General features: G+C 38.3%; 2 protein-coding genes across 3 annotated transcripts in view; one reads left to right on the top strand and one right to left on the bottom strand.

Annotated features, from left to right (window-relative positions):
- The first annotated feature begins 189 nt into the window (after positions 1-189).
- Positions 190-22207, top strand: LOC139935732 (uncharacterized). Of its 2 annotated transcripts, none has more exons than XM_071930285.1 (17): positions 190-351; positions 1267-1354; positions 3029-3072; positions 4217-4376; positions 5093-5322; positions 6498-8074; positions 8685-8891; positions 9372-9440; positions 10529-10660; positions 11261-11440; positions 11747-11787; positions 12331-12551; positions 13962-14023; positions 14361-14504; positions 15548-15728; positions 16443-16531; positions 17173-22207. In XM_071930285.1, the coding sequence occupies exons 1-17, from the start codon at positions 279-281 to the stop codon at positions 17278-17280; spliced, it is 3606 nt and encodes a 1201-aa protein (XP_071786386.1). In that variant the 5' UTR covers positions 190-278; the 3' UTR covers positions 17281-22207. The 2 variants fall into 2 exon arrangements, with proteins under 2 accessions (XP_071786386.1, XP_071786385.1); XM_071930284.1 differs by having other exon boundaries at positions 12328-12551.
- LOC139935734 (cytoplasmic FMR1-interacting protein 2-like) overlaps positions 5165-23499 on the bottom strand; it is a 49962-nt gene continuing 31627 nt past the window's right edge. The window contains exon 6 of the transcript XR_011785846.1: positions 5165-5300. The gene's annotated coding sequence lies outside the window, so the exon portion shown is untranslated. The remainder of the gene's footprint in view (positions 5301-23499) is intronic.

The following is a 23499-nucleotide window of genomic DNA, read 5'->3' as shown; positions in this document are numbered from 1 at the left end:
AAAAAGATTGCACCCGAACAAATAAAAGCAGATTCCAACATTCCATGGTACCTTTTGAAAGCACCCACTGCTTACCACAAGTCAGTGGAATTGTAAACCATTGAAAATTACACATGTTCATGATGACAACAAAGGACTGACACAAGTCTTATTCTTTGCCGTATTTGACCGATGCGGAAGCGATTTCGCTCTGCGTGCGATTCAACGACAAACGATCACGACAAAATCCTGTACAAAAAAACAATCTAAACTAGCTTCAAAACCTTTCCTTGTCAGCGATGAGTGAGCAACCAACTGGAAATTCTGTCCCAGTTAAGAGGCCTACAATCATACGTGCTGGAACAAAATCTGGTAAATTTAATCAATTTATTATTATTTGATCGGTCAAAAAGTAAACTACGCAAACGGTTACGCTACACCCTTTTGATCAGATAAACATCAAGTGTTGTTATTATTTTACGTCTATTTCCGACATATCAACATTAAGGTCAACGACGTTTTAAATAATCAGATGCCGTAATGGAATGTGTATTTTGGGTCATTTTCACCATCTTCATGGAGCTTTAAGTTTTACTTTCCAAACAGTTCCAGACCTTTTAAACCTATATAACAGAGGCTATTTTTTTTATACTAAAAAAGTTTGTTCTACTTTTTAAATTTTGGTAATTCACCTCCCATCCCAGCTACCAAATAATAAATACTTAAAATAAGTAAATTTTTAATCAAGTTTTATTAGGGGGTTAGGGGTTGCGAACTTTTGAAATTTGAAGCAATAAGTTTGTTGTTTTACATGTTGTATTCATGCTGTACCCTGTACCATTGTGAGAAATATTGTCTTTTTCCTCTTGAAATTCAAGTTGAATGTGTAAATCATGTTGATCCGATTTCCCCCTTTTCACTTATTTCGACCAAAAATAGCTCATTTTAACCCAAGATTATGTTGTTGGTTGTAATGAGCAAAAAGTGGCAATTGGTGTTTTGTATTTTTTGCTCAAGTCAAACCGAAAGTACCTGGTTAAACGCTAGTTTGTAGTTGCGATAACGTACATGTAACCCTCCTCCTAACGGCGGGAGGAGTGTTACGTTATCCCGACAGCGGGAGGAGTGTTACAATATCGCATATAGCAAAACGCATGACATGAAATTTTTTTGGCTCGGCCCAGTTTTGAGTTTGTTGTTTTCTTTTTTTTGTGTGTTTACACCACCACACCCATTTGGTTTGCATGCGCAGTATTGATTAAACATTAGTTTCATATGCATGTGTAGGATCTACTAACATTGACGAGGAAATTTCTAACCAGAGTTCTAACTCGGCACCTGAGGGAGATCCAATTTCGCAGCCTGCTGATAACAGGTACATAGTTCAAGTTTGTGTGACTCTCAACAAGTAAACACTCGGCCCTATTCCTTCTTTGTAGAAACAGTCAGGTTATCTCTGTGGTTTCCTCCCTACCTTTCACCTTTGTATTTTGTAGACCCTGTTGAATTTGCAGACTGAAGCTCCCCGCAGAAGTGGACATAAACAATACAATGGTCAAGTAAAAGTTATGAGCTAAAAGACCTGGTCCAATGTTTTTTCACAGAAAAAGTAGTACTAAGCACCAGAAAAGTATGCTTACTATAATATGGTTACCTGACCAACCAATGTGGCATGTTTAATTTACCATTTGTGACTGTATCCTGCTCATTTCCGCTAAGCAGAAAAGTATTTTTGTTTCGCTTTTCAATTGGCTCTATGAAATTGGACCCTGGACCAAAGTTCATAGAACTACCCTTTCTTGCACATAAGTACATAACAATCAAAGTTGCTCTCCGCTTTGAATAATCATACTATCACAGCAATGCCATCTGAATGTTCTCTAGTACAAAAATATACACACATAAGTACCACACTTTCTGTTTACATGTTTGTTTTGTTCGATAGGCTGTTTTGAATTTAAACAGTAGCCTACTCTTTAACAACTTGCAAACGTTTGCTTTTAACTATATTGTGGGAGGAATCCCCAAATTACCTTAGAATTTGCAGATGTTTTCCGTTGTTTCCTTCTAAAACCTTTGTATTTAAAAGTAGCATGTTGATGCAGCCAATGTTACCAATGTACTTGCATGAAGGGGGCTATTCAGAAAAACCATTGGTTACAGAAGGGTAATTCAGTTTTTTTGTTTTTGACAGGTTCCTGTTTTTTTGGTGATTTGACAAAGTTGCATTTTTGGTTGTAATCTAAAAAACTCTTGCTGAAAGCCTAGAGAATCTGTTGAATGTAATGAGCTTGGATAGAGATAATCTTAATATCTTAATTCATTTGAGGCATCACTTTGTCAATCAGGATATACACGTATTGAGTAGTCGGTCAATACTTTTTAAACCAGAATTCGGGGCGTGTCATTGGGTCAAACCAAAAGCAAAAACAAATCCAAATATTTTACAGTGGTTTTCAGAATGGCCCCTAAATGAACATCTTTTTCTTGCAGAATATTGCTTGTGTCTTGGCATATAGCGTATGAAGATGCTGAGACATTTGAAGAATGCACTTTGGGTTTAACTGAGAGTGCAATGCATACTTCATAATCTCCTCACTTGTAAACATTTGTCATGATGCTCAAATTCCCTGTCTTCACTTAAAAGTAATGATTACTATTTTTTGCTTTATCAAAAAGACATCAGGCTACCAAGGCATCAGGCTACCACTAACCAGTCTTGGTCTTATTTCATTTATTTGAGTGGCAACAAACAAAATGGCATAATAAACATAATATGAAGGTCTAAAAATGTAGAGATAAATCTAGATTATAATTGTTCATTGCTGAATTGTTTTTTAAAAATTAACAAATTAACATTCTCCTGAAGACGATCAGAGCATACTGATCAAAAACTTTGAGTCGTTAACCACTGGTTCGTTTCAGAACGAGATAAAAGAGATGCTTTCACTGAGTTACAAATTAACATTGGGTAAGGTTTGTGATTGCTGTAGGAAAGGGTTGACCTGAATACTTCTAATTTTTTTTGTTTTTCAATTTGTTTCCACAGTGGTGTTGTGATTCGACGCCAGCCTCCAGCAAGACCATCTGCCGGTAATGTATCTTCCTTCATCATGCGCCTCAGGATGCCACTAGATGGTGCAATCTATTAAAGTGCATGATGTTTCCAGAGCTGCCACCTCTCCCTGATTCTGCAGAAAGTTCCTTAAAAATAAAGCAATCTTTCCATGTTCTGAGGAGTGAATTTGAAAATCTCTGTAATATGGAAACTTTTTTCCCTATTACGTTGAATGCAATTCTAATATATCTCCCTGATTATTGGACACAATCCCCCTGATAACAAGATGCATAAAAATTGGCAGCTCGGTGTTATTATTATTATCCACACTTCTTGGAAGAAGTTGAGGTCACCTTTTCAGAGAGCAATAAACAGATTATTAATTTTGGTTTTACCCGTGTACAACGATGTGTGTTATCACTGCATACTCAGTACTTTGCCCAAGCTCTGTGAAACAAAGATCACAGGCAATAGTGGGGTGGGGTCCTAATTAAACAGATTGTTGCTTATGGTCTAAACTCCTTAGTCCCTGTAAAAAATAAAATGTAAAATTCTTTAAAGACACTGGACACTATTGGTTATTGTCACATACCAAACCTGTGAAAATTGAACTCAATTGGTCGTCTAAGTTGCGAGATAATAATGAAAGAAAAAACGCACCCTTGTCACACGAAGTTGTGTGCTTTCAGATGCTTGATTTCGAGACCTCAAATTCTAAATCTGAGGTCTCAAAATCAAATTCGTGGAAATTTACTTCTTTCTCGAAAACTATGTGCCCTTAGAGGGGGCCGTTTCTCACAATGTTTTAGACCACCAACCTCTCCCCGTTACTTGTCACCAAATAAGGTTTTATGCTATTAATTATTTTGAGTAATTACCAATTACCTTTAAAGGTAGAGTGCGGCACATTTCCAGGACAGTGCCTATCAGGACATGGCCTCAGTCAAGGTTTTAGCCAGGATCTGGTAAAAGGGTGTACGAATTTGCTGGTAGTTAAAAAATTTGGTGTCCAAATTGTTCAATTACCTTAATACATAAAATACAAGACACCCTCTGGCTATGCTATGACCTCAGCATTTCCCATTACTTCAAGAAATAATGGAAACAAAATTGGAAACATCTCTCAAGCGCTGTATTCATTATTTGATTAACTATTGAATTGACCATCCCCTTGTACAGGCCCCGGAAGACCTCCAGTCCAAGTCAAACCTCGACCGGCTAGTGTTCACTTGAGACCCGAGGTCAAGAGAAACACCAGACCAGCCAGCGTACATCTCCCGCTGTCCCAGGCGCCTAGCATCAAGGATAAACCATCCACTGGAAGCACAACCCAGAAAAAGTAGGATCGGAAATAGATTTAAAGACTCCTAATTTTGAGCCCAATTTTAATTGAGCTGCTTAAAAGCAAGCACAACCAAATGTTGCTTATAGAATAAGGTTACCAGCCAAACTAATATGTCACATGTACAATTTTCGACTGGTAGAACCAAAATGAATATTCAATGTTGCTTACTAGAATAAGGTTACCAGCCAAACTAACATGTCACATGTAAAATTTTTCTACTGGTAGAACCAAAATGAATATTCAATGTTGCTTACTAAAATAAGGTTACCAGCCAAACTAACATGTCACATGTTCAATTTTCGACTGGTAGAGCCAAAATGAACATTCAATGTTGCTTACTAGAATAAGGTTACCAGCCAAACTAACATGTCACATGTACAATTTTCGGCTGGTAGAACCAAAACGAATATTCTTTATCTACGAAGCAAATTTAATATCTATTAAATATCATCTTAAACATAGATGGTGTACCCCAAACTATTGAATATATTCTTACATTTTTGATTATTAAAGAAGATCCTAGAAACTTGTACAGTAATGTGTAACATATATCATATGAGAAAATAGAATAGACAGTTGCAAACTGCTTACCAACCAAAAGGACATATGGTATATACACGTATGCAAATAAAAATAACTAATTGCCTGACAATTCGCCCCTAGCAGACTCTTTCTCAAATGCTAAAATATCATTTTAATTCCACCACCAGACGACCTGAAATAACCATCCTCGCTGCCAGACCACTCAGTGAGGTTGGTGGGTTCTCTAAAGACACATCTTACTCAGTCCCTTCACCTGCCCTGAAAACCCCTGCAGCTCCCAAAGAGCCATCTGCTGTAGACAGTACCTCAAATCATCCTGTTGCCGCTCCAAGACGTGCTGCAAACTTGGATGTAGAAGCTTCGGGATCGAACCCACTGTCGGTAGAAAACAGATCAGGTCAGTTTAATCAAGTGCTGTGCTCCCAAGTTTCGGTTAAAATGCTATGAGTTTTATAGAAACAAATAAACATTCAGTGCATGGGCTTTTGCTTTAAAATAACAAAAGGGAGAAAAGAAATTATCAAGAGAAAACCATCTGGTGGAAAACATTTCAAAGACCTTGTTTCAATTTAGCATGCTTTGGCCAAACATCCACAAATTTAGGTCTAGGGGTGGATTTCACAAAGAGTTGAGACTAGTCTTATCTCGAGTTAAGGATGAGTTACTTGTCCTAACTTGTGTGGTAGGACTAGCCTTAAAAGAACATGTTGCCTTGGATTGGTCGAGTCGGTCTTTGAAAAGCGTTTGTAGCCGTTTGTTATAAAATGCATATGGGTAGAAAGATGTTGTAAAAGTAGAATACATGTACAATGATCCACACATGCCTCGGAATTGCACGGTTTTCCTTTTACTTGGCGAACTCACACGGTAGGCCATTTATGGGAGTCAAAAATTTGACTCCCATAAATGTCCTACCGTGTTTGTCGACGAGGTAAAAGGAAAACCAGGCAATTTCAAGTGATACTTATGTGGATCAAGATATTCTACTTTTAAAATATCTTTCCAATCATATGCATTTTATAACAAACCATTTTCAAAGACCAACTCGAGCGATCCAAGGCAATGTGTTCCTTTAAGTTTTCAATAACTCGAAGGCCTAAGTTAGGACTATACTTTGAAAATCGACCCTAGAAAAGATCCTGGGGAGAACCTTGTAGTATACAGAGAAGGGGATGTGTCAGTGGCTTGTAGTTGCATGCATTGCATCCTAAATGTTTGAGTTATGTCATAACAGTGTGATAACATTAAAATTAATGTTATTTTCAATGGAAGTTGCCTGCATGAAGGGATTTTTAGTTTGAGCTGTCGGCTTTCTTTTGTGAGAAAACAATTGCAAACTGCTTACCAACCGGAAGGACCTATGGTATAACCGGAAAAAATAGTTAATGGCCTGACGTTTTTGACCCTAGCAGAGGCTTTCTCGAATGCTTCATGACGAGAAAGACTGCTAACTTCAGGACATTAACTATTTTTTTGCAGCTTTCTTTTGTGTGTACGTTTGATATGTTGTAAGCATGCTGTTGTACGCCCTGTGTTTATGATTTTCTTTTCCTTTCACTGTTAACCTCTCAGAGCCACCTGGTGTTACTGGTGCAACCAACATGTCTGGTCCACCCCCACCACTCCCATCAAACAGGCCGAAAGGCCCCTATATCCCCCCTCCCCTGCCAAGCTCAAGGCCCAAAGCAGCTTACGTTCATCCTGGGTCGGTGTCCTCTAGTTCAATTACAGAAGGGGGCTCCAATAATCCTGATCCCAGTCAGCCGAGCTCTGAAACATTTGCTAAGCCAAGGCTTCAGAAAGTCAAATCAGGCCCTGAGGAAGTACGCCATGGTAGTAGCCAGGCAGTTCCGAGCCGACCTCCACAACCTGTGAATCATACCTCGGTTCAGTCATCAAAGCCTGTTGTACCCAACAGTGAAAAGCCTGTGAAAGTGCTTCCCCCTGTACCAGTTGCTCCTAAACTTGAGCCTGTAAACAAACCCCATGACGTATCAGCAGTGCCTAGCCAGCCAGGAGTGAGTCAGTTCAAATCGCATGTGCCCAATCTATCTGTTCGTCCAAAACCTGCGGAGAAACCAGCTGTGCCCCAACACCCTGTGGTGGCTCTGAAGCCTGCAGAAAAACCTTCACTACCTCATCCCATTGCACCTCCCAAACCGTCACAGCGATCTGTGAACAATTCAGAGGCTTCTACTGACAACCAACCTGCTGCAGATTCACATAAACACTCTGTGAGTCAACCCCCAAGACCAACTATGCCTCTCAAACCCCCCGCTGCTGGTAACAAGTACTCCAGATCAGACATACTGTCCTTGTTCGACAACACTTTTCAAAAGAATTCCAAACCAGAGAACAAAACTACTAGTGGTGCTGCTGCAAAAAATGCAAACACTGAGAGTGCCCTCAAGTTTGGCGGTCTGGCTGCAAATGCAGCTGCTTCCGATGGAACTAGATCAAAGAATGAGGCGCAGGCATTTCAGTATGCTGGTGCGGTTGCGCAGAACACAACAGCCGAGGACGTGAATAACATTGGCGGAGCTATGGAGGAGTTGAGGAAATCCGAAGATGGTCACAAGGCTGTGAGCTCTTTCTCACGTATAGCCAAAAGCACAGCATCTGATGTTAGATCATCCGACTCGTCATCTGGTGACCTCAAATGGCAGGTAGCCAGTTCAGCTGCAAAAAACGTCACCGCTGATGACGCTAAGAATGTAGGCAAGGCTGGTATGGCCGTGGCAAAATCCGAGCAAGGGCGCAAAGCAGCCTCGTCGATCTTCAGTATCGCCAAATCAAGTATGAACCAAGTGAACGAATCGCAAAAAAATTCCGCTGCGCAAAACCCTTCCGCAAGGGCAAGACCAAAAAACCAGGGGCAGCAAAGCGGGTCAGGATTCAGCATGAACAGCCTGATGGGTCTTATGCCACCTCCTAAGACACCCGTGCAACCAACGCCAAAGCCAGCCACAGCAAGTGGGCATAGACCAGCACCAGTGCCAAAGTTTAAGATATCTACTGAGCCGGTAAAGGCAGAAGGTGGGCCTCGCTCCAAACCAACTATCATCAGACCAGGAGCTGACAAGCCAGTGTCCAAACCCAACAGTCGGACCAGTTCACCTGATGTCAAACGCAAGGTGCCACCACCCAGGGTGAGTTTTGCCATTGACCAAGTTTGCCTTAACAAAAATGTTCACAGTTATAAACACATGTGCACAAAATATCTACTGCCATTACAGACAGACTATCATTCAAAATAAACTGGGCAAATGTGGCGCATAGTCACAAGTTTGAATACCATTAAGTGTGCAATGTTATTTCTTCCTTGAACATCAATTTAACATTCTTGGGAACCCAAGACTTCCCAATAGTTGCCTTCATACTCTGTATATCTTATATCCTGTTTTAACAAAATTGAAACCTTCTGCATGTCATGCTTTGAAGGTTTTTTATTACTACATCACCAGGGCCACAACTTTTTCTCTACTGGTCACAGAGAAACTTGCCCAGCGGTGTGTACCTCCCGTACAGTTTAATTATTACAGGAAGGTGATTCAAAATTCAGACGAATTTATAAACAAATCGCCACACAGGGAGGTAGGATCTCCAGGGGGTACAGAATCTCTTGCCACACCGGCAAAGCAAGAACCATAAAAAAACAAAAATCTTGATATCGGGAAACAACCATGACGATTTACAGTTCAGCAAAATAATATAAAAATCACAGCAGCGTGCTAACATGATGTTTTATTTTCCACTTAGCCCTCCGCTGGACCAGGGAAAACTAAAGGCGCTGCCCCGACCAGACCCAACGCCCCAAGTAACCAGTTGAAGTCCTCCTCCTCCAGCCAGAAACCCAAGAGGAAGGCCCCTGCCAAGCCAGGGGCCCCACAAGGCAAGAAACCCTCCCCGTCTGACACACTTCCACCAAGACCAGGACCTGGCCATCCACTGTATAATAAATACATGGTAGGTAAACGGTTTACTTGACCGTACACGGTAAAGTCATTACCTGACATCACTAAACGTTTAATGGTAAATACTTTGCTTGTCCGTACATGGTTAAAGTGATTACCTGACATCACCAGGGCCCAAGTTCATGGCTCTGCTTACCGTATGCAAAGAATCAGCGCTTGCGGAAGCAAGGAATTCTGTGCTTATGTCAAGCTTATTTCACGGCTTAGCAGGGAAGTTTGGCTTGTGCCCATGCGTACTTCATGTTACTAGGCATTTTCACTTACACAGTTTGCTTAGAAATTTGGCGCTTGTCCTGCAAGCGGAGAATGGTGATCATAAGCGAAGATGTTTGCGGTAAGCAGAGCCATGAAATTGACCCTCGTTAACCTTACAGATCAGTGACCCACCTAACTGTTCAATACAAGCTAAATAGATAAGTTATTATCATTTTTTTTTTAACTTGTATACTTTTTGATTATTTCTTCCTTGTAGGTTTCAGAACCTCATGGGATTGCCTTGTACGATTACAAACCAATCCAACCGGATGAACTAGGATTTAAGGTAAAAAGTTTATTGAATTTACATTTACAAACAAGAGCGAGTGGAATACGGAAAAATATAGTACAGATGTGTTTTTTTTTTTTCGTATTCCATGAGCGCGCTTGTTATAACGAATTTATCTTCAGGTGCAACGCGCAAAATTTAAAATTTCAGAACGTTATTTCGCGACGAACAGCATGCACGCACACAAAAACTAGAATGTATTTATTGCACTGTCCGTATACTTAAAGTGACGCATTGACACTGGCAATACGCATTGTGTAATAAAAAAAGAGGGAGTAGTAGGTTTTTATCCCCCTCCAGTTCGAGCATCTGATTGGTGGATTAGCAGGTATACCAACATAAAAATATTATACTAATGAATATTGTGATGGCAAGCAAGGATTGTGCATTGTAGTTTGCCATCATTAGGGTGTCATGGCTAAACAGTTTACTGCAGTGGCTTTAAGCTCTGCTTTTGTCACAAGGTCACGAGTGTGGGTTTGAGTCCTGTTGAAGGAACTTCAAGTGTCTTTGAGCAAGACACTCCACAGTAATTGTAATTGCTTTGGCCTCCTTTGGATGAGACATGAAGCAGAAGGTGCCATGTGCTGTGTAATGCACATGAGAGAATACTTATCAATTTGAAAACACTTTGAGAAAGGATTCACTTTGGTGTTTCTGGCATGATTGGTTGGAGTTTGCACAACTTCATCTTGTAAACCCTCACAAGGTGCTACATTAAAGACAAAATTTACCTTTCTCTGAACGAATTTTGACAGCTATTACCATTTCTAAACAAAACATTAAAAAAGGCTGGCATAATGCCCCAATAAATATATGCACAAAGTACATAATTCCGGGATCCAGACAATAGTTAATTTTTAGTTTTTAATTCACTACCACTTAATCAATGGCAGATGTTTTTGAAAAAAATACCTTACTTTCCTGAACGATGAACAAAAAACAAATCTAAAATGTTCTGGTCAAATTGGACAGAAATAGGACCTGGATCTATAATGCAACTAAAAATGTAACTAAGCAAAAACAAAAGTTGAAATTGGCGACTAAATTTGTAAACATTTTTTCCCCCAAATTTTGTTGCGCAGACAAACGATATGATCCTCCTATTGAAGCGTATTGATGCTGATTGGCTGAAGGGTCGCTGCGGCAGTTCGGAAGGTCTAATCCCAGCGGCCTTCCTGAAAATCATCAAAGACATTCCACAGACGGGGAGTAAAGTACGTTATCTCTTTGCATGTTATGTTTCAGCCGGGCTGTTTCGTATTGTGTAGGTCTTTGTCATTGTGGGGGGGGGGGGTTGATAAATTGCAGCCATAATTTTTGTGGTATTACAGAAAGGTTTATTAATCTTAGATGGACGATTTCTCCAAGCTTAGTTTGCCCGTAGAATTCATTGTAAATCTTGTTTATTTTTTCATACATGTATCATAGAAATATTATGTACGGTCTTAAAGAAAAACTTGAAAACACACGATTTTCCCATATTAATTGTTTGCTGTTTGCATACATTTTCATATAGATTTGTATTGCCCTTGCTCAGATTGTATCATCACAAACCGCTGTGATCTTGATGGATTGGTAGTACTGTAAATGATTTCCCTTGTATACACAAAAACAATGATTGCTACTCAGTATTAGCATTCAGTTTGTACATAACAAGTTCAGTCTAAAATTTTTGCTATGCAAAGTTGCTGGACATTGTATACAGAACATGTGCTGTATTGTCGTTCAACATACCAATAGAGGACATGTTCTGTGCTGAAAATCTGAGTAATATTTTACAATAGATTTCTTTACACAATCCAACCCTCCTACAGTCCAAATCTGATGAGCCGAATGCAGTAGCCGTTTTCAGCTTTGAGGGCGCGGCTTCTGACGAGCTACGATTTAATGAAGGAGAAAACATCATACTGCTAGACAGAGTTGGAGACCAGTGGTTGAAAGGACAGTGTAGAGGATCTACGGGCATCTTCCCCGCTAACCACGTCAAAGTCATTGTAAGTGCTTTATTTAGGGAAGAACTGTGTGATGACCCGGTCTTTACTGTGTGGTAATGACCGGGGTGGTGGATGGCTGCTGCGAATGTATCGAGCCAAGGTCACTACCATTGTCATCACACTGTTATTGCTACTATTTAATACCTTTCAAAGAAAAACTGGTGAAAATGATAAGAATTTGTGAAATGTTTTACATATTTTCATACAAATGTTCAAAGGCCAGATTTTCCTTAGGCTGATCGAATGTTGTGTGGCACCTCATTTCTTAAACATCTGTTCTTTTCCTTATTTTTCATCATCTATAAGGTGGACCTTCCGGCAAAGTCAACGAAAAGTGATGTTGTCAGGTATATTCTTGTTCACATCATTAGTATTTAAATGTATAAGTTCCTTCAGTATTGGATAATGATAATAATGTAGTCTTTAATATAGCGCACATATCCCCCTCTTAGTTGCTCAATACACTTGTTTTAAGCACAGGTTATGAAGTGTTCACCTAACAAGGGTTTACAAGGTTCTGCGGCGCACTCAACAGCCACTGCTAGAAACACCAGGGTGAACCCCTTCTCTTAAGTGAACTGGGTTCTTTTTCGTGCATTACACAACACGTGGGACAAACATCAGCTTTACGTCCAAATCGTAGGACGAAGCAATAATGACTAAGTGCATTGCTTAAGGACACAAGTGTCATGACTGGGACTCGAACCCACACTCTGTTGGTCAGAAACACCAGAAACACCAGAGTCCGATGTGCTTGACCGCTCGGCCAGACCTGACACAATCCACTATTTCAGGGGGTGGGTGGAAAGAGGGGAAGCTGCTACTTGTAGGTCTTCTTTCAATGCATTAATACCTATTTTTACTTGGTTGTTTGTTCTAATTGGTAGTAGTGGACCCAGATGCATAGCAAAGTACGATTACGACAGCGTTAATCCGAGCGATCTCACATTCAAAGAGGGCTCTGTGATCAAGCTACTAGATAACGCGGGCCCTCAATGGCTGAAGGGACAACACAAAGGCAAGACGGGGATCTTCCCAGATTCGTATGTTGACATCATTGAAGCTCTTCCCTCTACCAAGAAGCCAACCAGCATCATGAACGGCAACTCAGGTAATAATACTGAAGTCTTATATAGCGCACATATCTAATGATCTACCAACAAGGTTCTCAAGGCGCTTAGTATATGAAATTCTTGAAAAAGTTATGAAATTCTGAGACCCAATTATGTAGCACCTTCCAAGGTTTGAAAAGGTGTCATGGCGCATTCAGCAGCCACTGCCAGGAACACCGGGCGAACCCCTCATCCTAAGTGTTACTGGGATCTTTTACGTGAATTACACATTACGGGACCAACAGATTTACGTCCCATTAGCTGTGTCTCAGATCAATGCACAGTGGACAATATTTTTTAATCTGTCCTGGGCGGCACTATCTATTTTGCTCATGAGTTCTGGGCGAAGGTTGTGAGTCCTGGGCAGGTCCGCCCAGCGCTGCCCGCTGTGGCAACAACCCTGACCACAAAACTGTATTTGGTCTTGGAGCCCCTCTTCAATGCATTGAAGTTCCTTCATTCATTTTAAATTCAGTTCACAGTCAAGGAAAAGATTGATGCATGGCTACAAACACACCAGCAGCATTCAATGGACTTTGCAAATTTACACAAGACAAAGCTTTCTATATGTCAACAATTATTGACCTCCACACACAGGCATTATTTTGTTTGTTCGATATTTATTAATTATTTTTAGAGGGAGGAGAAAAGTAAATTTGCTTTTTGAGTTAATGCATTTTCTATGTACTTAGGTTTGGAAGTATAAACACAACCTCAATAGAGTGACGATGACTAGAGCAAGCTAGTCGAAATGTTGAGACCAATTCCAAACTGACTCCGCGGCAGTACAGTTATTACGATCCTATAAGCTAAAGTAGTAGTCCAGTCAAATTTCTATACCATCCGCCCTGGTAATAGTTATACAGCAGGACAGTTCTTTTCAGAACTGAGAAGTCTCCCGAACGTCCGATTATCTACTCCGCGGCAGTAGAATAAAGCAAGACAGTTCCCTAAGAACAACTCTACCTGGCAAGTAGATACACACATGGTGTTACCGCAAACCAAATATATATTGATACCCCACCATGCAATGCCTCAAATCATATATCCTCAATAGAGTTATCGGCTAAGATCTTTCTTCACTCTAAAAGTGTCCAATGCTACATTTTAATTAAACTCTCAAACTGTTGGGGGTCTTAATATAGTGTTATGACTGGCCTTAAAAGTCAAAGTGTAATTAACCGAGTCCTTAATAATAATAATAATACGTAGGATTTATATAGCGTCCAACATCAAACCAGTCACAGAGAGCGCTTTACAATATTAAAAAGAGTCAGAAGCATCGGAAACTAAACCAATATTATAGCACAGGTCTGTATGCTTTGTTTTTGAAAGGGCAAAAACCAAGGCAATTTTTCTCTGTGGTATGTAACCCCTAGACTAATTTGACCGACTTTTCATTCTGGCAGGGAATGTAGCGACCGCTCTGTATGACTTCGAAGCCGCTGAAAGCAACGAGATAAGTTTAAAGGTGAGTTAAAATGTCCCGAAGGAGCAAAGAAAAACAATGTTCTTAACCTTGATTTAATTATTACATTTGATTACATTGTTGTTTTCTAGAGTATGCCATCACAGATTGCGATGAAATATTCAAACTTGGTTGAACAGTTTCTTTATTGAAAAACAATAGGAGTGTCCTTTTGTAGGAGTAAATCTCACAGTTCAAAATGTAGTCCCGTACCTTGCATAAAATACTGCATGTTTGAGCGCTTGAGACGTTCTTCTAGTGTATAAAGCGCTATACAAATACATGTAATTATTATTATTACTACAATCTCAAGTACATGCCACTATTTTTACATGAATAGGAAGGCGATCGGATCACCATTCTTGGGCAAGTCAACGCTGAGTGGCTTCATGGGGAAGTCAGAGGCTCCAAGGGGAACTTCCCTTCAGGATTTGTGGATCACATCCCGGCCAATCTACCTGCCTTCACTGATAGTCCATCAGAGGTAATGTAGCCAACTATCCCACCTTACTAGACCTTATCTCCACTATGTAAAGTTACAAATCCTACTCATGTACATGGTGTTACCGCAAACCATACTAGATTGTATCTCCACCATGCAAAGTTTCAAATCCTACTCATGTACATGGTGTTACCGCAAACCTTACTAGACTGTATCTCCACCATTCAAAGTTTCAAATCCTACTCATGTACATGGTGTTACTGCAAACCATACTAGATTGTATCTCCACCATGCAAAGTTTCAAATCCTACTCATGTACATGGTGTTACCACAAACCATACTAGATTGTATCTCCACCATGCAAAGTTTCAAATCCTACTCATGTACATGGTGTTACCGCAAACCTTACTAGACTGTATCTCCACCATTCAAAGTTTCAAATCCTACTCATGTACATGGTGTTACTGCAAACCATACTAGATTGTATCCCCACCATGTAAGGTTTCAAATCCTACTCATGTACATGGTGTTACCGCAAACCTTACTAGATTGTATCCCCACCATGTAAGGTTTCAAATCCTACTCATGTACATGGTGTTACTGCAAACCTTACTAGATTGTATCTACACCATGCACAGTTTCAAATCCTACCCATGTACATGGTGTTACTGCAAACCTTACTAGATTGTATCCCCACCTTGCAAAGTTTCAAATCCTACCCATGTACATGGTGTTACTGCAAACCTTACTAGATTGTATCCCCACCTTGCAAAGTTTCAAATCCTACTCATTACATTGTGTTACCACAAACTTAATGATAAAACTAGATTAAATCCCTACCATACCAACTATACTTATCTCCAGTCTTACTAAGCTGAAACAAAATTGTATTTAAGGACTTTGGTGTATTGCGTTACAACCTCCCTTTTAAAGAATTCTGGAGGCATTATTGATAGAGCCCTTTTTTTGGTGGACACAAAGAAAGCAGTGCGGCTGCCGTGTACAGTTCTAAAAAGCTTCTAAACCATGCAAAGTTTCCCATTAACAAATACAAGCTTACGAGTCTATTGTATGTGATCTGACAGATTGGCGAATGCATTGCAAAGTTTGACTTTGAGCCTGCTGCAGAGGGTGAGCTAGCCCTGAAGGTTGGGGATCGTATCACCCTTTTAGAGTACATCGGTGATGATTGGCTGAGAGGGCGCTTGGGTCTTAGGGATGGTATCTTCCCAAAGTCATTCGTGGACATTGTGGGGAAGCAGATGGGTAAGTTCTTATCAGTATATCTCTCCATGACAAGAGGCCGCCTGTTTTTCTGGTAATTCACAAAAAGCATAAACACGGGAACTCCAATGTTCTGTCGTAATTCCGGTTAAACAAACAGCATAATCCACTCTAAGCTTGGGCTACTAGTGCCTAGTCAAGTTGCGAATACCAGTTTTCAAATACTCGGTTAATCCGGCCCTCAGGACTACTACAGAAATAGTGGTTCATCAATTGTGCACAAGATTTTTTTTCTCAAGAGGAAAAAGATCTGAGTTAAATAAATTTTAAAATGAGATGGAAGATATTTATGTTTATATTAATGATCTCCAAATTGATGACGACTTGAAGGCGCAAGTCAGGTGTGATTAAGTGCAATATAAGAACTGCATTTTTGATTTGGATATATATTCTCAACGCTCTTGTTAGAACCAGCTAACAAAAAGATAGAAGCCAGTGAAGAAATTTCAGTGTTAGATATGGAGGGAAAACCCCAGAGAATTATTATTTGGAAAAAAACATGCAGTTAAGTAGGGACTGAAAACCCAATCCACATAGTGCCCTCAATGGGATTAGAACCGGGGTCCCAGAGGAGGAAGGCAAGGCAAGACACCACTACATCAACCTGACCGACCGAAACTGCAGATTATTGTTTTTTTTTCAGATTTGGTCAACAAATAAAAATATAATATTTATTACATTTTGTTTAATATACAGGTAATGCATCTGGCACAGCATTGAGCAATCCTACATGCAAGGCCTTGTATGACTTCTATGCTGAAGAGGCGGATGAGCTCACTATTGTTGTAAGACTTTTTCTAATCAAGATTATATCAGATTAAGAACATCCCAGATCAAGATTATAAAATATTAATTTAATATTATTCTTTTTAGACCCTTTAGTTTTCATGGGATGAGACCATATCAGATTAAGAACATCTCATATCAAGATTATATAAGATTAAGTTATGAATATCCCAGACCAAGACATTTTAAGAACTATTAGTTGTCATAAGTTGAGACCATTATTAGGTTAAGAACATCCCAGATCAAGATTATACAATATTAAGTTATATCCAAGTTCAAGGCATTTTTAGACCCTTTAGTTTTCATGGATCGAGACAATCATAATATCAGATTAAGAACTAGAATTATCCTAGCTTCAAGATAAAGTGAAGAAATCACAATCACAGAGCAATGTTTTATCATAAATAAAACCCATTGTACATTCTTAAATAATTTTTTCTCACTGGGAAAAAAAATAATGTTAGTGAAATTGTTTTACTCATTTTTCAAAATCTGCAGCACCTAAGCAATGAATAATGCTACTTTCATTATCTTTAAATCGTTTAAGTTTAATGAAAGTCAGTGGACATTGTGTTTTGTGTCGGACAAAAAGTACCCAAACCCTTCAATGAAAAATCACTTTTATTTTTTTTATTCACAGAATGGTGATGTGATTGAGATCTTGGAGCATGTGAGTGCTGATTGGTTGAAGGGACGACTGAAAGGAAAGACGGGCAAGTTCCCCAAAGCATTCGTCGATATCAGATGATGTCATCATCTGAATCGTCATGGTTATGTACATTTTTTAATATGCAAAATAGCAATTTATTTATCATATATTTTTACCCCATTCCTGCTGAGTATTTTGTGATGAATAATTAACGTGCATGTTTCTGAAGAATAACCAGTAATACTTAAAAATACTAACTTACCAAGCAAGGTGTTAATTGTTTATTTATTTTCCTTTTTATGCACTGCGCGCAAACACTGTACTTACTTTATGAGTTACAGTTTGGCACCTGTTACATTTTGACCCAATTTTTTCTGCTTTAAGAATTGCTGCTTAGCAAAAGTTAGCAGGAAACCAGTCACTAAAGTGATCATATGACATTGGCATCTTGGCTGGTAACCTGTTTCTGATTAGTAAGTTTTTGCGCTTATGAAATTTGGCCCAGATGATGCTGCAGCTATCTTTGTCTACAACCCTGACTGTGTCAATGATACTCCTCGTTGCACCAAAGCAGGAGCCAGGCTATTTTGTTTTGCAGCCTTGGTTTGGTGATACATGGGGTGTTTTTGAAACTGCGGTTTTGGTTTGGGCTTTGGGCTCAGGCTCTGTCTGCCTGATGAAAGCTCCGTAAGGAAAGTGCATGTTATCTAAAAAGCCCCGAGCCATGGTTTAGAAAAAGCGCTGTTGATTTGAACTTGAAGATGACATAAAATGGCTGCAGCCTTATGGAGGTGTTAAGAACTCTTGCACTGGCTTGTTTAAACTCATGTAGGAAACAAACTTGCACACTTAAACTGATCCCAAGCACGGTCTATTGGTAAACACTGCATTGCATGGGCTTTGGTTAGGATACTCACTATTTAATGTAAAACAATTTATTAAAATTAAGTATTACTTTAAATATAATAATAAAAATAATAATAATGAAGAAAAGACATTTGTAAAGCGCCTAATGCGATAAGCCTCTAATGGCATAAAGAGAACAATCAAATGTACAATGAGAGAAAGATACAAATTACAAATAAGCAACTTACAAAAAACAGCTTTAAACAAATGAGTTTTCCGATATAGATGACCACAAAATTATGTATCTCTGTAGAAAATGTTAAAAATGCATAAACTAGAGGAAAAGTTTCTTGGGAAAACTGAATTCAAGATGAAGTGTGAATCGCTGTGTCCTTTTTTTGCTTGCCAAATGCCATTCTAAGTAATCCACACCTTGCTTAAAGGATTTGGGTACCTTTTCAAAATGTCCGTAGATTTACATTAAACTTACAGGGCTTGAAGATAATGATAGTGGAAAGTTTCCCTTCAAATTTTACTTACTGAGGTGCTGTAGTTTTTTGAGAAATGAGTAAAACAATGTCATGAAAATACATTTGTAAATGATTAAAATAATTTTCGTCTCATGAGACAAAAATTATTTTCATGACATTGTTTTACTCATTTCCCCAAAACTACAGCACCTCAGCACGTAATATTTTCAGGGAAGCTTTCTACTATCATTATCTTCAAACTGTGTAAGTTTAGTGTAAATCTGTGGACATTGTGTTTTTTGTCCTGCAAAAGTTACATAGACCCTTTAAAGGCTGTGGACAATATTGGTAATTATTGAAAATAATTATTAGCATTAAACCTTTCTTGAATTTGAGTAATGGGGAGAGGTTGATAGTATAAAACATTGTGAGAAACGGCTGCCCTCTGAAGTGACGTAGTAATTTTCCACGAATTTGATTTCGAGACCTCAGATTTAGAATTTGAGGTCTCGAAATCAAGCATCTGAAAGCACACAACTCCGTGTTAATATCTCGCAACTTCGACAACCGATTGAGCCCAAATTTGAACAGGTCTGTTATTTTATGCATATGTTGATATACACCAAAAGAGAAGACTAGTCTTTGACAATTACCAATAGTGTCTAGTGTCTTTAACTTACATTGAGCAGAGAGCTATAGAATAAAAGCTATGTAAGCACTAAGCAGCATAATTTAGCTGAATGGTTTGTCTCAAAAGGGCTCCTATTTCTTTGCGCAATTTAAAGTGGAAGTACGACCTAGTAACTACCAAACACAGAAGAAGAAAAGAAAATTTAAGTCCAATTTGAAAGCTCATTAAGCTGTAAGCACAAAGCTGCATAGTTAAGCTGAAAGGTTTGTCTCAAAATGGGCTCCTATTTAAGTGCGCCGTTTAATTTTAATTACATGATTAGTAACTACTGTACCAAATACAAAAGAAGAAAACAACCGTCTAAAAGCTCACTTGTTTAAGTTCATCCCAGCACTATTGCTTCATTATGTATTTTTGGTAAATTTTACAGACAAAACACTGGAATGGTTTTTCCAGAACACAAACATGAAATGTAGTGTTAAAGTCAAGGAAGTTAGTATCATTAAATTACATTACATTGATACTTTTTTCCTGTGTAGATACACAAAGTCCCTGACAAACCACATTTTGTGGTTTATGTTTGTGTGTGTGTTCCCCCCCCTACGCTTTATGGTGAAGTTTTATAGTTTGGATGGACATGCCAAACTACACACTACACGCACATAAAACATGGACATGTAAGCTTGCAAATTTCACATGCTTGCTGAGTTCTTGGCTTCTATTTTCAGCAGAGCTTCTATCAGTGCGGAGCGCTGTTTTTCTTTAAAAAAAAAAAAAAAACACTGAGGGAATATACCTTTAAAATAACTACTTTGTCTTTGGAGGAGCTTACTTTAGAAAGCCTTTCTCCTGGGTCCAATTTCATAGAGCTAAGCCATGAACCATTTATACTAAACCAGATTTAGGTCACCAGCCAAAACACCATGCCACATATGTACCATTTGTGCTTGGTACCCTGCTCAGTTTTGCTTAGAGGAAATCTGGTAAGCCATACTTTTCTGCTTCAGCAGCTGTGTGAAATTGGGTCATAAATGTTACCACAGGCAAACGGTGATTCCAATCATGCAGGCATTGCTGGAGCAGTTGAGGCATACTGTAATTTGACTTTTAAATTGCATTTTCATGAACGTCATGTGCTGGGGCGATTTACTTCACTGGGCCCAATTTTATAGAGCTGATCAAGCACACAAACATATTAATTTTTGTTCTTTTTTACCCATTACACTGATGTGTGTCAGCATTGTATACTCACTGTTTACATAGATTGAAATTTAGTAGATTGAAATTTGCATCTGGGATATGAATATTCTTCATCCCTGATGCAAATTTTACACGAAAACATAGCTGAGCACAACAGAATGATGCATAATAGAATAAGGTTGCTGGCCCAAATACCAGTTTGAGTTGACCCTGCTTGCTTCCACAACTTCCTTGTGTATGAGTTAATTATAAAACAAGCTATTCTACAATTTGTCAAAATTTACACATGTTAAAACACCTGTACAAATGTTGTAGAGGTTTCCCAGAATATTTACAAGTATTCATAATGTATGTATCGTGTTTCATAGAGAGTAAGCCAACATAAAGCAGCAGTTCTGTTTGCATTACAATATTGTGTACCTTATCTTGATTCAAAGAGAGAAAACTACCGGTTGCAGCACTTTATCTAGTAGTACATGTACCATGCAAAACATGTACCATATCTTGATTCAAAGAGACTTGAATAAAATACTGGTTACAACAGTTGGCTAGTGGTACAAATATGTTCCATATCTTGATTCAAAGAGACTTGAATAAACTACTGGTTACAAAAGTTGGCTAGTGGTACAAATATGTTCCATATCTTGATTCAAAGAGACTTGAATAAACTACTGGTTACAACAGTTGGCTAGTGGTACAAATATGTTCCATATCTTGATTCAAAGAGACTTGAATAAACTACTGGTTACAACAGTTGGCTAGTGGTACAAATATGTTCCATATCTTGATTCAAAGAGACTTGAATAAACTACTGGTTACAACAGTTGGCTAGTGGTACAAATATGTTCCATATCTTGATTCAAAGAGACTTGAATAAACTACTGGTTACGTCAGTGATGCTAGTGGTACAAATATGTTCCTTATCTTGATTCAAAGAGACTTGAATAAACTACTATTGTTACAGCAGTGATGCTAGTGGTACAAATGAACTTCTTTCATGGTACAAATATGTTCCATATCTTGATTCAAACATGGAGGTAGTTTCTACCTCCATATAGACTTGAATAAACTACTGGTTACAGCAGTGATGCTAGGAGTCGGATATGTAGCATATTTTGATTTTGAAAACTAACGAGAATTGGGTTTGCTTATTACACAATTTTTTTTTTATCTTAAATCAAAAGAAAGTAAATTACTGGTTGCAGCAGTTTTTTCAGTCTTAACAATGCAACTTCTATTGACTTAAAAGAGTATGCAGAGTTAGCAGACCAGAAGTAAGGCTTTGGTCATTTGTTAAAATGATGTACCTTATCAATTAGACTTCCCTATAACCAGAATGGGAAAAATAGTTGTTAAGAAAACTTTTTGAAATATCATTTTACTTTTATATTTTATATTATGGTAGGTTTTTGTTTAACACTAATGTTCAGTATTTCAATGCCAGACATTTGTTAGAAAATAAGAAAATTTATTTTACCACAACGTTGAATTGAATGGTCGAAAACACTAATCACAATATTTGATAGATAGTGTGTGTTTCCTTTGAGGTTTTAAATTGTTGTTTAATCTGTTTCACTAAATTCACACACAGGGTTAATTTATTCTCTACAATTAATTTGTTTTTAAACTTTTACTGTAATCCCCTAATCACTTTAAATGAAGTAGAGAGCCAGTATGCACTGATAGTGGAAGTGTGTTCGGTTGCACTTGCGTGTTTTTGTAATTAAAATGTTGTGTTTTCATTATTCATTTTTGAAACACTATCACTAACTATCATGTAACTAGACGTGCATATTTAAATGGAAATGTAACTTAAGACCAGGTTGTTTATTCTTGCTTTACAAAAGAACCCAATAAAAGTCTGTATAATATCAAAGTACCTCCGGCTAATATTGTTATTTATTAAACTCGTTTGATCCTTAATATTAACTCCTACTCATTTGTTTTGTTTGATTATGGAAATATAATATCATCAATAGCTTGCTTTGAAGAATTAAAGCCATTGGACCCTTTCGGTAAACAGTATTGTCCCAGGCCCACACTTTGTGTATCACAACTTGTATATCAAATAACAAACCTGTGAAAATTTAGGCTCAAATCGGAGTCGGGAGAAAATAACGGGAAAACCCACCCTTGTATCCGCGCGTTTCGCCGTGTCATGACATGTGTTTAAAATAAATCCGTAATTCTCGTTAACGAGAATTGATATTGTTTTACTGTTTTCTCAAAAAGTAAAGCATTTCATGGAATAATATTTCAAGAGAAGTATTTCACCACTACCTTCTGTAAACCCTGTAAGTTATTTGTAAATCTGTGAACTTTTTTTTTTTTTTCTGTACCGAAAGGGTCCAATGGCTTTAAAGATGAATATATTGAAGTTTTTTTTAACGACAACCTTGCCAGAGGCGGATGTCACGAATACAATGCCCTAACCTTCAGACCAGTGTTGTTTCTTTCTAAATTGCCAGGTAAATCCTTTACAAACAGAACTGCAAAGACTCTGGTTCACAACGGGGAAACCAACCTTTCAAAAGTGTCTTTCTTAAAGGCAGTGGACACTATTGGTAATTATTAAAAATAATAATTGTTATCATAAAACCTTTCTTGATTACGAGTAATGGGGAGAGGTTGATAGTAAAAAACATTGTAAGAAACATCTCCCTAGAAGTAATTTTCCACGAATTTGATTTCGAGACCTCAGATTAAGAATTTGAGGTATCGAAGTCAAGCATCTGAAAGCACACAACTTCATGTGATCATGGTGCGACAAGGGTGTTTTTTCTTTCATTAATATCTCGTAACTTCAACGACTGTTTGAGCTCAAATTTTCACAGGTTTGTTATTGTATGCATATGTTGAGATACACCGACTGTGAAGACTAGTCTTTGACAACTACCAATAGTGTCCAGTGTCTTTAACCCCCCCCAGCCAGACACTGACAACTTGAATAAATTATGACGAGCCCCCATACTGAAAATCGATATACTGTTGGATTCGAAACACGTTTTCGCTTTACAATCATTCTTCTACAGCCTTGGACTTTCTCTCTAAACTCAAATATTTTTAGCGGCAAGGTTTTAATTTGAGCATTTTGAGCAAGGACTGTATATAGTAAATGATGTTACTGCTTCTACTTATTCAATAGTTGCTTGTTATAATGTCGCAAAGTGA

This window comes from Asterias amurensis, chromosome 4, assembly GCF_032118995.1.
Source record: "Asterias amurensis chromosome 4, ASM3211899v1".
NCBI classification, from domain to species: Eukaryota; Metazoa; Echinodermata; class Asteroidea; order Forcipulatida; family Asteriidae; genus Asterias; species Asterias amurensis.
This window is presented reverse-complemented; position numbering and strand designations above follow the sequence as displayed.

What these genes read in the sequence shown, in the direction of transcription:
- LOC139935732 (XM_071930284.1), top strand. Translation starts at nt 279, where the DNA reads ATGAGTGAGCAACCAACTGGAAATTCTGTCCCAGTTAAGAGGCCTACA. An exon ending in GGAAGCACAACCCAGAAAAA is followed by an intron (nt 4,377 to 5,092) that starts GTAGGATCGGAA and finishes TTCCACCACCAG; the next exon opens with ACGACCTGAAATAACCATCC. An exon ending in CGGATGAACTAGGATTTAAG is followed by an intron (nt 9,441 to 10,528) that starts GTAAAAAGTTTA and finishes TTTGTTGCGCAG; the next exon opens with ACAAACGATATGATCCTCCT.